Source organism: Dipodomys merriami, unplaced genomic scaffold, assembly GCF_024711535.1.
Source record: "Dipodomys merriami isolate MVZ:Mamm:240054 unplaced genomic scaffold, mDipMer1.0.p SCAF_10, whole genome shotgun sequence".
NCBI classification, from domain to species: domain Eukaryota; kingdom Metazoa; phylum Chordata; class Mammalia; order Rodentia; family Heteromyidae; genus Dipodomys; species Dipodomys merriami.
In genome coordinates, this window is record NW_027202271.1 from 24851402 (window position 1) to 24868208 (window position 16807).

Consider the following 16807-nt stretch of genomic DNA (forward strand, 5'->3'; position numbering starts at 1 on the left):
GGCTTGGCTCAAGCCAGAGAGCAAGGAGAGTTAAAACCTGGAGGTCCGGGGAGAGGCAGGGGGAGGGGGCGAGGAGGTCAAACTGAGATGCTGGGACGGGCGCAGGCCGATGCGGGGGGCGGGGAGGGGGGAAGTCCGCAGCCCGAGCACCTGGTCCGCCCGGGAGGCCCTGTTGTGGTCCCAAGCATTTCCTCCTAACCACCCCCCACACCCCCCGCCCTCATGACTGTTTTGGTTTCGACCAGCCGATTGGGCGGGGCCGAGGAGGAGGAAGCGGGGCGGGGGGTGGAGAGGAGGACGCCATTTCCCACAATGCTCTGGGGCGTGCCGCCGCCGTCGCCGCCGCCTCCGCTACGGCTAGTGGAAGAAGATGGCGGAAGGCGGAGCGGCGGATCTGGACACTCAGCGTTCTGACATCGCGGCGCTGCTCAAGACCTCGCTGCGGAAAGGGGACACTTGGTAGGGAGATGAGGGTCGTGGCGAGGGGTGTGTGTGTGGGGGGGAGGGAGAGCGGTGACCCGAGACGGGTGTGGAGGCCGGGGCGGGAACTGCGGGGTGGGTGTCTCGGGCTGGTGACAGGTGCGGGCAGGTCCGGCTGCGGCGGCCGCTCGGCGGGGCTCTGAGGGCCAAGGTTGGGCCGGGAGAGGACGAGGGGCCGGGGCGCCGGGGCGGGCTGGGGGCGTGCGCGGCGCGGCGGGGGCGCGGGCGGCGGCGGGCCGGCTTCCCGGCTTCCCGCGGTCCTCCTCCCCGCCCGGAGAGCCGCTCCCACCTCCGAGGCCTTTTCTCCCCGCCGGAGGATCTGGGTTACCCGCACCCGCGCGGGAGCGCTTGACACTTGGTGCGGACGCGTCCTGCCCGTCCCCCCCCCTCCCTCCGCCCCACCGGCCGCTTCGCTTTGTTTGGACATTATTTTGATTTTTCCCACCCTGGGTCTCCATTCGCTTGCCTCCTCCCCATCATCGCCGGATTCCCCTCGGGCATGGTCGAACCTCCCAAGTTGCCTGCTTCCTACCGCCTTGGTGTCACCCATCCTGGGCTGTCGGATTTATTGTGTGTGTGTGGACCCGTGGTGGTGGGGGGCTTGGGCGATGCGGTTCGAACGCGGGGCAGAGGGGGGGGCCCGTGTCAGGGCTCCACGGAAGGGCAGAGAACCCCACCACGTTCTCCGGTTCCTTGTCGGAAGGAAGGGGGAGAAGTAGTGGAGAATCTTGGGCTGCTGAGAGGTACCACGTGGTCCCGTGCTGTTTAAGGGGAGGCTGGAGGCCAGCCGGGCTGCGCCGCGGCTCCGAAGTGGCCGCCCTGCCCGCCCGCTGGTGGGAGGGCACGAAGGCCTGCAAAAAGTAGATAAGTCCACCGGAGGCCCTGCGAGTGCTGGGAGCAAACTTGTGCGCGACCCCAAGGGCGGACGACGCGCTCAGAATCTTAAAGGAAGTAGTAGATGGAGGTGTGAATTCGTCGGCAAGCGCTCTCCGAGAGTAACTGAAAACCGGCGAATCTACGACGTCCGGAGGAAGCACTTGTCGGAGGATAAGGTTGATGAGTCTTGAGTTGGAATACAACGTGGTGTCTCACCCACCACCGTCATCCTCACCGTGTCGTTCCTCCAGTAGGGCTCGGGGAAGGGAGGGTAAGAGTTAACCACTGAGTTAACCACACGGGTTGATCACTTCCACTCGCAAGGTGGCAAGTCCATTTAAATACTGCACCCCAGTGTCTTCGTAAAACGGTCAGCTGTCTTCTTTTAGAGGTTTCACCTTGATTCAATTAGCTAATTCTAATGTGTTTGATACTTACACTAGATTTTTTATTTATTTTTTGTTTTTACTTTCTGCCAGATACAGTGGTGTGTAACATGTTGGAATGATTTTTAAGTAAGCTGGTAGGTGGCAGACTTGGACTCGAATTAAGTACTTTGGTCTAAGCTTTGGTACTTTGTTCCCTATTTCATTAGTTGTTTCTGTAAGTCCGTAAATACGTACTTTATTGCATCATAGCAAGCAATAAGACGTTGGAAACTGACTAAATATTCTCATTTCCCCTCAGCTGTTCATTACTGAGGAGAAATTTGAGCATTTCTTAGGACACCTGTGTTTATCATGGCTTGTAAAACTTTTAATATGATTTAATGTCAAATTTAGTATCAAGATTTGCTCTTTATATTTAACTATTTATATATACCTAATCTTTATATGATTTTTAAAAATTTACTCAGCCTAGTACTACCACATGGAAATATTAATGTGGATGTCCATGAAGTAGAACTCTGAATTTCAGTACGAATATTGTTTCTTTTTAGTGTTGTCATGTTTTGGTATATTGAACAATACTTGGTATAGACCCTGCAGTATGATAGAAATATGTGCATATTAAACATTTTAAATTTTGGTATTTTACAGATGATTATATTTTTGCTTCTTAGCAAGGTTACTGTAAATCGTGCTAAAGAGTAGTATAAAATAGAACAATAAATCCTCTAGAAATTGTACCAGGAAGGGTTTTGGAAAGGGGAAAACATGATGGGAGAATTGATTGGAATGTGTTGTGTACATGTGTGAAAACATGTTGAAATTCCCCCTGTGTAACTAATGTGTACTAATGAAAAATAAATAGGAAGTGAATGTGCATTACTTCAGTGCTTTTATTTCTAAGAAAAGGAAACTCAATATCAGATATTTAGGCAACAGCGGGGAATGACATGTTTCTTTGCACTAATATTTTCTTAAAGTAAAAAACTTAAGACACAAAAAAACTTTAAGACACAAAATAGTACTGAGCAGTTGCATAAAAATACTTCAGATGTGCAAACTGGCAGGTCTAACCTTTCCTCCCCCCCCAAAAAAAAAAAAAAAAAGAAATGTTGAAGAACAAGGCTTTGATTCAGAGTTTTAAGGAGAATAAATTAGTAAGTATAGATGTAATAAAGAATTTATGAGTTCAGATCTGGTCGATATATTGATGATGATAATTCAGTTGTCAAACTCCTTTTTGAGACTCAGTTAAAAGTTTTTAGTATTTCAAATATATGATTTAGCCTTTTGTGGGTACTTGGGAAAATACTGGTATTTTGTAGCTAAAATTGGTCATACCCAAATGAAAAAGTGTCTTGCATATTCATTATTATCATTTCAGAAAGACAAGTTGAGCTACTGAGAAAAAGATGGTAGATTTTCCTTAAGTTCATTATTTTTAATTTATTTTATTTTATATTTTTATGTTATTGTAAAGGTGATGTGCAGAGAGGTTACAATTATTTAAGTTAGATAAAGAGTACATTTCTTTTTGAACAATGTCACCCTTTCCCTCAGTGTCTTCTAGTTTTTCCCTCCCATCTCAACCAAAAGTTGTATGGTTCATTTTTAACCTAGTATCTAGTATCACTTCTGCATTTATTCACTCTTTGTCCCACCCTTTCTATGCCCTTGCTTACCCTCTCAAACACATATTTAAAAAAAAAACAGCAGCAAAGAAAAAACTCGTTTCCACTTCCTGGAGTTAATTTTGATAAATATTATTTTATATGATCAGATGCATATAGGTAATACATCTTTGTATTCCTCTCCTAAGAATATTCTCCTTTGGTTTCACTGTGTGTGCATACCTAGAGAGTTGTATAATTTATCATGTCGCAGTGTTTATTTTTTTTTAACCATTTAGTGTGTTTACTTGTAGATTATAGAGGCACATTCTAGCTACCACAAATGAGGGGAACCATGCAACTTATTCAGTGAAGTAGAGAAAGCAACCTCAGAATTCGTATGGAAAAACCAAAGACCCTGAATAGCAGGAACAATCCTTAGCAGGAAGAACAGTGTTGGAGAAATATCAATATCAAACTTCAAACTCTATTACAAAGCCATAATAATCAAAACAGCTTGGTACTGGCAGAAGTATAGGCCTGAGGACCAATGGAACAAAATAGGAGACCCAGAAATGAACCCACAGATCACCTAATATTTGTTAAAGGAGTCTTAAGTTCATTCTTGAAAGCCTAAGTCTTTGAATTTATATAAAATGCATAAGAGTACTTTGTAGACAAGGATTTTCTCATAATATGCCGGTAAATGACTCATACCTAGGCAAGTATAAATTTTACTTGTTTCTAGGTGAATACTGCAATTACTGTCTGTACCTAGATTCATAGAATAACCTGAATACTAACATACTATTTGTAAGCAATGATTGATTTTTATCTACAAGGTGATTTCCTAGAGATGAAGATAAGTTACAAAGTCTTAGAAGGAACAGAACATACTTTGTATTTGTACTAGATTTTATAGTGAGAAGTAAATCAAAGTTAATTCAACAGTTATACTTCTTAAAAAGATGAGATAGGAAAGTAACACTAATCTGCATTAGGAATAAAGAATAGCACTTGTTGATCTGTGTTTCCATTCTGACTAAAGACTCAGAACTGTAAGTTAGCATTAAGGAAGTATAGAAAAAGAATTAAGAGACTGAAGATATTTACAATTTAAAGACACCTTTTGACACATGATTGTTTCTCCTGATGAGACAAAAATAAAATTTGCTTGATTTTCATGCTTTATTGCATGTATTTTAGGACTTTAATGAATGATAGTTAAATGAATGAAAAGAAAGTTGTATGGGTTGTAGACTGTTTACTTTGGAAAATTTTTTTTATTGTGAAAATACTGTACAGAGGGGTTACAAGTACATGGGCAAGATAATGAGTACATTTCTTATCAAGCAATGTAGCCTCCTTTGTTTCCCCTTCCCATCCTCCCTTTGGAAACTTTTTTTGGGGGTACCCATCCTGGGGCTTGAATTCAGGGCATGGGTGCTGTCCCTGAACTGTCCCTGAGCTTTTGTGCTCAAGTCTACTGCCCTACCACTTTAAGTCACAGCTCCATTTCTGGCTATTGTGAATAAATACGTGACTATAAACCATCAAATTAACTATTTTCTCCTTTTTTTTTTTTTTTTTTTTTTTTTGGGTCCGGTCGTGGGGCCTGAACTCTGGGCCTGGGTGCTGTCCCTCAGCTCTTCAGCTCAAGGCTAGCGTTCTACCACTTGAGCCACAGCGCCACTTCCGGCTTTTTTCTTATATGGTGCTGAGGAATTGAACCCAGGGCCTCAGGCATGCAAGGCAAGCACTCTACCACTGAGCCAACTTCCTTATTATTCCACTCCCAATCATTTTCCTAATTTTTCTGTGTCGTGGTAAGTGATGTGAGCTACCTTTACAGAATAGCTGAATATTGAATGTCAACAACCTTAATAACTCTAGTAGGCTGATGGTAACTTGGAAGTGCAACCTTAATTTATGTTTAGAGATGTTTAAAATGTCAATATCTTCATTTCAGTAAGTTTACAAATGATCAGGATTGATTTCAGGTTTTAGATCTTGCCCTTCAGTACTACCATTTGATTTAGAAATCTTTGAGGCTTTTTTTGATCCCTTACATTTGTGCAACTTTGAGTAACACTAACAAACATAATCACAAATAGTTAATAATGTGAAGTGACTATTCACATCATTTTCAAGTCATTTAGTATACATTTTCTGGAAAAAAATTACTGAGAATTTTAGTTGTGCCAGGGTAGTGATTACCAAATAAGGTGTGTATTGTATCATTTACAGGAAATGAAACCAAAAGTAAACTCTTAAGACTAGAAATAATAACATTAAAGTGTATGTTTTTGGGTGGAAGTAGGGATGAGGGTGGGACATGTAGTTGAGTGATAGAGTGCCTACCTAGTAGGCCGTAGATTTCAGTATCAATGGGAGAGAACCACTTATTTGTCACTTGTTAGTTGCTTAAAAGTCTACAAAAGCAACTTTTCTTATTTTAAGCCTTTTTGTAAATGTGTTAGTGATTCTAGGATTAATGTACCCTAATTGGCCAAGAAAATCCAGACCTACTCAGTGTCATTTATCTATCTATTTCATAACATTAAGGCTTTAGTTTTTCCAAATTACACCATTTTTGTAGTATACATGAGATTTTAAGTGATTTTTTTTTTTTTTGTTTTTGGTTTTTACAAAATGGCTTTGTGGCTTCTTTTTTTTTTTTTTGTCGATCGTGGGGCTTGAACTCTGGGCCTGGGCGCTGTACCCCAGCTCTTCAGCTCAAGGCTAGCGCTCTACCACTTGAGCCACAGCGCCACTTCCAGCTTTTTCTCTTTATGTGGCACTGAGGAATTGAACCCAGGGCTTCATGCATGTGAGGTAAGCATTCTACCACTGAGCCACTTTCCCATCCCATTGTGGCAATTCTTAATTCTTGCTTGCATATAAGTATACTTTAAAAATTAGTGTTTCAGTGTTTCAGACCATTGCCTATAGCATTACATTTTTTTAAATGTGTCAGATATTGTTGTAAGTACATATTAACTTATTTCAGGGACTGGTAGAATTCATATCTGACAGAGTAGGAATTCTAGTCTCAAAGAGGTATTCACACAGTGGTAGAGCTAGAATTTGACCATTAAGCTATCTGGTTCTGTAGTTTATGCCTTTAATTGATTTTACTAAAAGACCTCTTATTTTAAAGATTCATTTAAAATGGTTCCACTTGAAAAAGGAAAGGACTTCTTTTCCTCTTTAAATGGAGTCTATTTTATATTTAGCTGCAGATTCTACCATTTTATCCCACACTTGTCTCTTGTGACTGTTCAATTTAGATATGATGGAATATGAAAAATCTTATTAAAACCTCTGGAAAATAAACCATGGTTAAAGATGGGTAGATGAGTAACTGAATATATAGAATAAATGTCATTTTGATCCAAAATTGCATTCCATATGTGGGATCTCTTTCTTGTGAGCTTTTGAGTTTTAATTGGGTATAGTAATTGTAAAGAAGTTTTTTTGGTTGTGGGACCTGAACTTGGCCTGGGCACTGTCCCTACACTCTTCAGCTCAAAGCTAGCGCTCTACCACTTGAGCCACAGCCCCACTTCCAGCTTTTTCTGCTTATGTGCTGCTGAGGAATCGAACCTAGGGCCTCATGCATACAAGGCAAGCACTCTACCACTGAGCCACCTTCCCAGCCCCTGTAAACTTTTATTAAAGACAATATTGCCTATCCTCATATTATGTTAAAGGTAGTAAGATCTTGTAAGGTATAAAGTATTTGGTTTATTGTATGCCACAGTTACATAAAGCTCTTTTTGGATTATGAAGCCATAGGAAAAGGCCAGCTTAAAACACACACAGGCTCATGCCTGTAATCCTAGCTACTCAGGAGGCTGAGATCTGAGGATCGCAGTTGAAAGCCAAGCGGGCAGAAAAGTCCGTGAGACTCTTACCTCCAGTAAACCACTAGAAAACTGGAAGTGGTGGTGTGGCTCAAGTGGTAGAGGACTCACTTTGAGCTGAAGAGCGCAGAGACAGTGCCCAAGCCTAAGGTTCGAGCCCTACGACTGACCCTCCCCCCCCAACACCTGTTACTATGTTTAAATGTAGTTCATTTAGCTACATATATGATTAAAAGAGTGAATATTACATTTCCATGTTTTTTTTTTCAGAAGTAATACCTTTAATGATATTTTTTAAGGTCAAAGACAGGAAGGTCAGCCAGGTAGCGTAGTGCATCATACCTAAAATTCTAGCACTCTGGAAACTGGAGCAGGTTTGTGAGTTCAAGGTGAGTTTGGACTAAATAGTGAGACCTTATTTAAAAAAAAAAAAAGACGAGAAAACAGTGGAAGGCACAGGTATAATCATTGATGTATCTACCGCCCGCCTAGAAACCTGACATTCCTTATAACATCACTTTGATAACACAGTTTTACTGTCTTAATTATTGTATCTGCCATTTAATTGTGCCAGTTAAAAGTGATTCTTCTTATCTTTACCATCAGATAATGTTTTATTAAACATCTTCACCTTGAGATAATTTTATTAAACATCATAATTATTGATTTTGAATTTTAAAGCCTGGGTGTTTTGGCAAAGAAATGAGAAGAAGGTTGTCAACAACTGAAAAAGGTTCATTAGACACTTCTGATTTGATCCTAAAGATCAAAATATATTACTTATATTTATTTCTTGTAGATGAGGAGTCTAAGAGAAATCAGTAGGCTTAACTGTGATGCACATGTGTTTGTATCACTACCAGTGAACATTTACTGTATTAGTCACAATGCTAAATGCTTTATCCTTATTTCTGTTGTTTGGGGGTTGTTTTTGTGTGTGTGTGCTGTACTGGGGTTTGAACTGATTTTGTTTGTTTTATGCTGTATTGGGGCTTGAACTAAGAGTTTGATTACTGTCTCTTTGCTTTTTTTGCTCAAAGTTAGCCCTCTACCACTTCAGCTCCACTTCTGGCTTTTTGATGATTAATTGAGGATAACAATCTCATGGACTTTATTGCCCAGGCTGGTTTCAAACCTTAGTTCTCCTATCTGATTCTCCTGAGTAGCCAGGATTACAGATGTGAACTACTGGTGCTGGTTTATACTTATGTATTCTTTAAAGTATATTTCATTTTGTACTTGATCATTTCAGAGCTGGCTTAAATGCCTGGCTATTAATTTTCATATAATAGACAATATATCTCCTTGATATTAAAACAATTTTATGCTCAAATGCAATTCAATACATTTCATTAAAACCTGGAGCTGCCTTTGCTTCCTAGTCTCCAGTACTTTTATAGTTAGTAGTTTATTCTTCCTTGAGTAATGTCATTTGAGTTTGTGCCCTTTATTTTCATGTCCTTAGTTACCATTATGACATTCTCCCCCCCCCCTTTATTGTTGTTATAAAGGTGGTATACAGAGAGGTTACATAAGTCAGGTAATGATAGTACATTTCTTTTTGGACAATGTCATTTCTTCCCTCCCTCCCAGGTTTTCCTCCCGCCCTACATACAAGTTCATTTTCAACAGTATCTAATGAGAACCACTGCTGCATTTGTTCACCTTTTGTTCCTCTGTTTCTGTGGCTGCCCTACCCTCCCAAAGACAGATAAAGGAACAACAAGGCAAAAAGAAAAGAAAACAAAAATGTAGCATTCTTTATCTTGTTTGTTCCCCCAAAGTCATTCCTCCCAATCTTTCCCATGTACTTTTTAAATATTTTTCATCCGGTTTAAACAAGTTACTGTTAGAGAAATCTAGAATAATACTGACAGTAGGTGGCCTCAATTTTGACTACAGATTAAAATTACATGTTCAAAAAAAGATGAATGCTTTAAAAAAGGAGGAAAAAAATCAGGTTGTGATATAAGGTGGAAAATCCCCCTAGGGTTTAACCTGTATTTGGTTTTGTGGAGACTGTTTTTACTTAAAAGAAAGGAAAGTACTGCCTACTTTTTTTTTTCTCTAGAAGAGTTAAAAAATGCTGTTCTATTTAGTTCTGAGAAGACCCAGATAGTAGTGTGAAAACCTTTTTTTTTTTTTTGTCGGTTGTGGGCCTGAACTCTGGGCCTAGGCTCTGTCCCTCAGCTGTTCGGCTCAAGGCTAGAGCTCTACCACTTGAGGCATAGCACCATTTCCAGCTTTTTCTGCTTATATGGTGCTGAGGAATCGAACCCAGGGCCTCATGCATGCAAGGCAAGCACTCTACCACTGAGCCACCTTCCAGCCCTAGTGTAAAAATTCTTTACTGTTAGAGAAATTTCTTTCCCAGAAGTAGCCCAGAATGGACCCGATGTGAAAGAAGTCAAAGGAGCTTACAAAAATGAGTGTTCTGAAGCCTTGCCATTCTCAGTTCTATGGAGCCAGTTAAAACCTGAGAGCAGTACAGACAAACTTATTTGCATGGAACGAGCATCAAGTTCATTATGGTCAAAGATAGTTTGATAATTTTGTTTTCTATTATTTAACTGTGTTTTTACAGCTTAATAAAGTAACAGCTTAGTTAAGAGATTTATCTTTGATAAAATGGAAAGATTTATATTTATAGATTTGAATGTGTTTCATGCCAGAGTACTTTTTTATTCTGAGGAGGTATAGATAAGCATATATTACACATTATATATTATATATCATATATATCATACAACTATACTTAAAGTTCACAAACTCTTAGTTTACAGATACAGAAACAGGTTACAGAGCTAAAGGTAGATGGTAGGAATGCAAAGATTCCATCACAGACATTCTAACCCCTTAAAGTCTGCATTTTATAGTAAATTCTAATTCTATTCTCTGTCTGTGGTGATAGAGCCATATGCAGATTACGGAGGCAGTTCTGAGAGATCAATACTTAAAAGTATTAAAATCATGAAACAGTAGCCATGTCATACCACTTAATCATTGTTTTAATCAATTATCCATATGAAAATGCTATAGAATCTTTTGGCTCCAGTCTTAGCAGTCTTTTGACCCCTGTATCTCTATCTTCATATTGGTGGGATTCTCATGTAACCATCAGTTTTAGTATGTTTTCAAAAAAAGAAACCATGGTCTGGGAAGGTGGCTCAGTGGTAGAGTGCTTGCCTCGTATGCCTGAGACCTTGGGTTTGATTCCTCAGCACCACATGAACCAAAAAAAAAAAAAAAAGAAATCACATGTTCATTAGCAGTGACCTCCCATTTCTGCCCAAACTCCCCTGCTCTTGATACCCTGTTGTAGATTTTTTTTGGGGGGGGGGGTCAGTTGTAGCGCCTGAACTCTGGGCCTGGGCGCTGTCCCTCAGCTCTTCAGCTCAAGACTAGAGCTCTACCACTTGGGCCACAGTGCCACTTCCAGCTTTTTCTGCTTATGTGGTGCTGAGTAATCGAACCCAGGGCCTCATGCACGTGAGGCAAGCACTCTACCACTGAGCCAACTTTCCAGCCCTAGGTATTTTGTATAAATGAAATCATATATGTGATGTCTAGATTCTTTCACTTAGCATAATGTTTTCTAGGTTCATCCCCTTGTGATGTGTGTATATACTTCATTTCTTTGTATTGCTGATCACTAATTATAAAGCTATAACACTATCTAATAATCAGTCAGTGGACATTTTGGTTCCCAAATTTCGCTATTATGAATAGCTATAAATGTTCATATGTAAGTTTTCATTTCCCTGGGTCTATATTGAAATGGAATTTCTAGATGTCTTACCTTTTGGAAGAACTACTAAACTGTTCTCCAGACTGTTGTACTGTTCTACATTGCCATTGGTAATGCATGAAGGCTCCACTTTTTCCACATCCTTGTTAGCACTTGTTACTGTCTATCCCTTGTATGGTCCTAGTGGATATCAAGTAGTATCTCACGGCCGGGCGCTGGTGGCTCACGCCTGTAATCCTAGCTACTCAGGAGGCTGAGATATGAGGATCGCGGTTCAAAGCCAGCCCTGGCAGGAGAGACTGTGAGACTCCTACCTCTAATAAACCACCAGAAAACCGGAAGTGGCGCTGTAGCTCAAGTGGTAGAGCGCTCGCTTTGAGCTGAAGAGCTGAGGGACAGCGCCCAGGCCCAGAGTTCAAGCCCCATGGCCGACAAAAAAAAAAAAAGTAGTATCTCACGATAGTTTGATTTACATTTGTCTAATTTTTATTCCAGTTGATAAGTGTTTTCACCACCTATTGGCCATTTGTATATCTTTGTGTATCTGACCAGATCCTTTGCCTGTTTTTCAAATTTGGTTATTTATTTTTTTCATTATTGAACTATAAGAATTGTTTGTATATTATGAAATACAAGTCATTTATCAAATAGGTGATTTGTAAAATTGCTTCTTTTCACTTTCTTGCAAGTACTGAAGTATACAAGTTTTTATTTTAATAGAAACCAAGTTTCAATCTGTTTTTTCTTTTGTCACTTTTGCTCTGTTTATTATAAATAAGAAAGCTTTGCTTAACTCAAGGTCATGAAAATTTACTCCTGTATATTCCTTATAAGTGTTATAACTGTAACTCATATTTAGGCCTGTGATCAACTGATGTAACTTTTTTGGGGGTATGGTATAAGGAAGCAGTCCTGCTTCATTCTTTTGCATATGGATATCCATTTGTCCCAGCTTTAGTTATCAAAAACTATTCTTTCATTCAGCATTGTCCTGGCACCATGTTTTAGAACCAATTGTCTGTAAAGCAAAAGTTTATTTCTAGACTTTCAAGTTTCATTAATATATATGTCTATCCTTATAAGTGCTTAATTAAGCCCTGCAGTCTTAATTACTGAAGTTGTATAGTAAATTTTGAAATCTGATTAGAATTCTTCCAATGTCTTCTTGTTTGCTTTCGCTTCCTTTTTATTAATTTATGTTAACATTGAAATGTTATTTTGTGTATTCTTCAGTTCTTATTATATTAGTCCTGTTTATGATACACTCTTCTCTCTAGTAGATTCGTTTAAATCACTTCCCACTTTCCTATTTAAAGGTACTTGCTACAGTAGTATTCACATAGTGAATGTTGTGTCACATTTGACTAAGAGACCTCTTTCCTCCAAAGTACTCCAAATAGTTATGTGTGCTAAAAGCATTGATTAGCAAAAAGACATTAACAGTATTTCTATGGAAGGAGGTTGGACAGCAACCAGAAGCTGGAAAATAGATTAACCTCTTTATAAGGGTACTAAACCCACCTTAACTCTTTAATGAAAAAGAAGACATACCATTTCATTTTTTAAGCATGCAAAACAATATTTACTGCAATTGGAAATACAGTTAGTAAGAAATAGATAAAATTCACAAAATACTGAATGATACAGTGCACAAAAAGGGATTTTTTTTTTTTTTTTTTTTTGTCGGTCGTGGGGCTTGAACTCTGGGCCTGGGCGCTGTCCCTCAGCTCTTCAGCTCAAGGCGAGCGCTCTACCACTTGAGCTACAGTGCCACTTCCGGTTTTCTGGTGGTTTATTGGAGATAGGAGTCTCACGGTCTTTCTGCCCGGGCTGGCTTTGAACCGCGATCCTCATATCTCAGCCTCCTGAGTAGCTAGGATTACAGGCGTGAGCCACCAGTGCCTGGCCCAAAAGGGATTTGTAAGGGGACTATATGTTATTCTCTGTAGTTATGTGGTTTGATATGTCTGAGCTTCCTTTCCTTAAGGCTAGCACTCTGCCACTTAAGCTACAGAACCACTTCCGGCTTTTTCTGTTTATGTAGTACTGAGGAATCAAACCCAGGGCTTCATCTATGCTAGGCAAGCACTCTACTACTAAGCCATATTCGCAGCCCTGCTAAGTAACTCTTCTACAACTTCATAGTAATTAATGTCAAGATCTATTTAAGTCCTTTTTTTGAGAGATAAAAATGTAAACAAAAACCATTGAAATGGAAATAGTTTGAAAAGTTTATTCACAATTTAATGTTTATCACATTCTGAAAAACCCTTTGAAAGGAAGATAGTGCTTTTATGTATGTGAACTTACTTGATGTGAAAGCTTGACTCCTACATAGGGACAGAATTGCACTGAGGTTTTTTCTAAGTTCCTAATAGATAAAGATACAATATTTTGCCCTAAAAAAGTTGCCCTACTTTGACAATACAGTACTTCCTTTTGGATAGAATTTATCTTTTAAGTGTTTGTTTTTTAATTTATAGCTTGGCAGCAGTTTCATTTCTTCTAGTACCTTTTAAAAAAGAACCTGAATTGTTTCATAAGGAGGGAAAATGATATGTGATCTTATCCAGTATTTATTATATGTTTAGGTCTTTATTAAATTACTGAGATTTAAAATAGAGCTCAGTGTAGTAGGAAAAAAAAATTGAACTGTAAAGTCTGAAAACTAGATTGCTAGGCGTTCCTTATATACTTAGTGGTGGTGTATGATTTTCTTTTCTTTTTTTATTTTTTTTTGTCAGTCATTGGGCTTGAACTCTGGGCCTGAGTGCTGTCCCTCAGCTCTTCAGCTCAAGGCTAGTGCTCTACCACTTGAGCTACAGCACCACTTCCGGTTTTCTGGTGGTTTATTGGAGATAATAGTTTCACAGACTTTCCTGCCCGAGCTGGCTTTGAACCGTGATCCTCAGATCTCAGCCTCCTGAGTAGCTAGGATTACAGATGTGAGCTGCCAGCAAGTTACATAACTTTTCTATAATAATTTTCTCCTCAATTAGATTATAAAAAGCAAGAGGAAAAGTGATTACTCTAACAATTAAATTGAAACAATAGCCAAACCTTATTTAACAAATAAAGCATTTTAAATGACTTTAAAAGACTTTAAAATGAGTGATAAGATCCTATTTATGCTTTTAAATCTTTATAGCCAGCAGAATAGAGAATGTATTGGAAGTTAGTAAAACTTGAAGCAAATTGAAAAGTTGAGCAGCTATTTCAGTAATCTATGCCATCAAAAATGATGTGGCTGGAAGTACACACTAAGATACTTTTCTGAGAATAAAGAAGACAGACTCAGAAATGTGTTGACAGTACTTGGTTCTTGGATGATACGGAGTTGTAGTTTTCTGGCTTAGAAAATTAAGTTACTGATGAAAAGGTTTATTAAAAGAGTACTATATAGTTGGGTACTGATGGCTTGTGCCTGTAATTCTATTTACTTACAAAGATCTGAGCATCACAGTTTGCCAGCCCAGCAAGAGAAGTCTGTGTGATTGTTGTCTCCAATTAAACAGTAAAAAGTCAGAAGTGTAGGTGTGTTTCAAGTGGTAATGTACCCCTCTTAAGCAAAAAAGCCAAGTGAGAGTTCAAGGTCCTAAGTTCAAGCCCAAGTACCAGAACAAAAAAGAAAAAAAAGCAATGTTAGAAAATGAGTAAAAATAGAGGTAAAGTATTTGGAGACCAGAGGTTCAATTATCTGTGGAAAACCTAATTGACACAGACAGAGAATTGGAAATGTAACTCAAGAACTGGATAGCTAGTCCTGTGATCTATTTTGGAATCATGTGTATGAATTATATTATAGATAAGTATGAACAGTGAGAGAAGAAATCTGCAAGCAGTTCTTTATAATACTACTATATAAGCCAAGAAGAGGCTTTTGGAAAAAAAAAAGTATTTTCATTTTCCCACAAAATAAGTAGAACGACAGAGTTGTTTAAAAAAAAAAACAAACAGCATTGACAGTTACATGCAATTATGAGTCCATTGAATTTCCTTAAAGGTGATTCTTGATGATTATAACAGGGTCAGTGAGATAAAGGCCAGGTAGTACTCAGTTGGAAAATAAATGACTTTGGGCGAAGCAGAGATCAAAGAAAAGATTGAAAACCAAGAACTGAGAAGTGGAGTAGGAGGAAGGGGGAAAAAAAAAGAGGTGGAGATTTTATATATGCTAATTGGCAAAGGCCAGAAGAGAAAGAGTAGGAACTATGTGTGAAAGTCTTCAAGGAGGCAGAAGGAAATTGCATGCAGAGCACAGGAGCAAGAACAACTGGCCTAGTATTTAAGAAGAGTTGGTCTACTGGCAGATCATGATAGCAGGGAAGATAAAGTTGTAATTCAGTGAAATTGGACCATCAAGGCTTCTAACTTCCTCATCCAGAAGGTACTAAAGTACCAAAGTTGTCTATTCAACCTAATGACTTAGAAACTGACAAAGAGCAGAATTAATTACTGGAAATACAGAAAGTCATGCTAAGCACAGCAGAAGGATTTTACTTGAGAGTTTGAAAACCTTCTTTAATATCCATGAGATTTTCTTTAGTAATTTTGTTTCATACTGTTAAACAAATTTCTTATTATTGTTGGTAGTAAAATTGAACTCAAGGACTTGCTCTACAGATGCTCTATACTCTTTACCACTAGAGCCTCCTCACCCCCCCCCTCCCCCCCCCCCCCCCCCCCCCCGCTCCTTTTGCTTTTCTGTTTTTGAGATAAGGTCTCAAATTTTTGCCTAGGCCAGACTGGACTATGATCCTTCTACCTATGTGCAGCCTCTGACATAGCTGAGATGACAGGTGCATTATATCCAGCATTTTAAGGTTGAGATTGGAATCTTTCTTAGCTTGGTGGAGATGCTTCTGGTCTCCTCCTTCTGCATAGATGGAATTCCAGGCATGAAGCACAGTGCCTGGCTATGATAAACAAATTTTTTTTTCCAAATTATCTATGAATTATAAACTCCTGTGTAAGAAATCTAAATTAGTCTGTTACTCTATAGTTTGGCCTATTCTAGATGTTTGATTCTTAATATTTGGATTTATTTTAGATACTTGTAAGGAGTATATTGTAATATAATATTTGGCACCTAGGTTTTGATCACCTTAAAGCCATTAACAAATATGTCAACTATGATTTTTTAAATTATTTTGTTTCTATAATAAGATATCTAGGGTAGTAATCTGTGTTTTTTCTTATGAGATGTTATTACATCATTTAAAAAAATTTTCTGTCTGATTTATTGGCTAATCCAGTTACCAAAGAGAGATACATTTTATGAAACTAATTATTGTACATCAGTCACATTTAGAAATGTAATTTACAAATAATTCTAGTGAGTTATGATTATCAAAAAAGATCCTCAAGGTTTATTTTGACTTTTTTGTGGTAGGCTAATGTAATTTGAACTATTTGGAAAAAAAATTAAAAATATAAGATCTAATATAAAATTCTTAGTTAGGCTAAGATGATACCCACTTATGAATTTTGCTATATTTTTATCTTAACTAAAAAGAACTAAATTATATTTATGGTTTTTCATATTTTTCTGCTTTAATTTCATTTAACTGAACTTGTCAGTTTTCCTGGTTTCAAAATATTCATTCTATACGTTTAACTGTAGTTTATTTTATATGTGTAAATATGAAGATGTATGTATATCTACATGTATACATGTGTGCTATATATATTTACGTTAGTCTTTTATAGTTTACAAAGTTTTACTGAGAATGTGTGCATCTGTGTTTATAAAAGAAATTATGGTTTTGTAGTTGTTCTGTCTTTGTCCAGTTTTATTTATTTATTTTTTGGGTCGGGTCATGGGGCCTGAACTCTGGG

At 38.5% G+C, this 16807-nt stretch overlaps 1 protein-coding gene across 4 annotated transcripts in view; it reads left to right on the plus strand.

Annotated features, from left to right (window-relative positions):
* Positions 1-296: 296 nt before the first annotated feature.
* Positions 297-16807, plus strand: part of Usp15 (ubiquitin specific peptidase 15) — a 103414-nt gene continuing 86903 nt past the window's right edge. For 3 of the 4 annotated variants that reach the window (XM_069987784.1, XM_069987785.1, XM_069987786.1), the window contains exon 1: positions 297-459. In XM_069987784.1, the coding sequence (XP_069843885.1) occupies positions 371-459 (89 nt within the window). In that variant the 5' untranslated portion in view covers positions 297-370. Of the gene's footprint in view, positions 460-1513; positions 1533-16807 lie in introns of those variants that run through there. The other variant, XM_069987796.1, reaches the window with a different exon arrangement.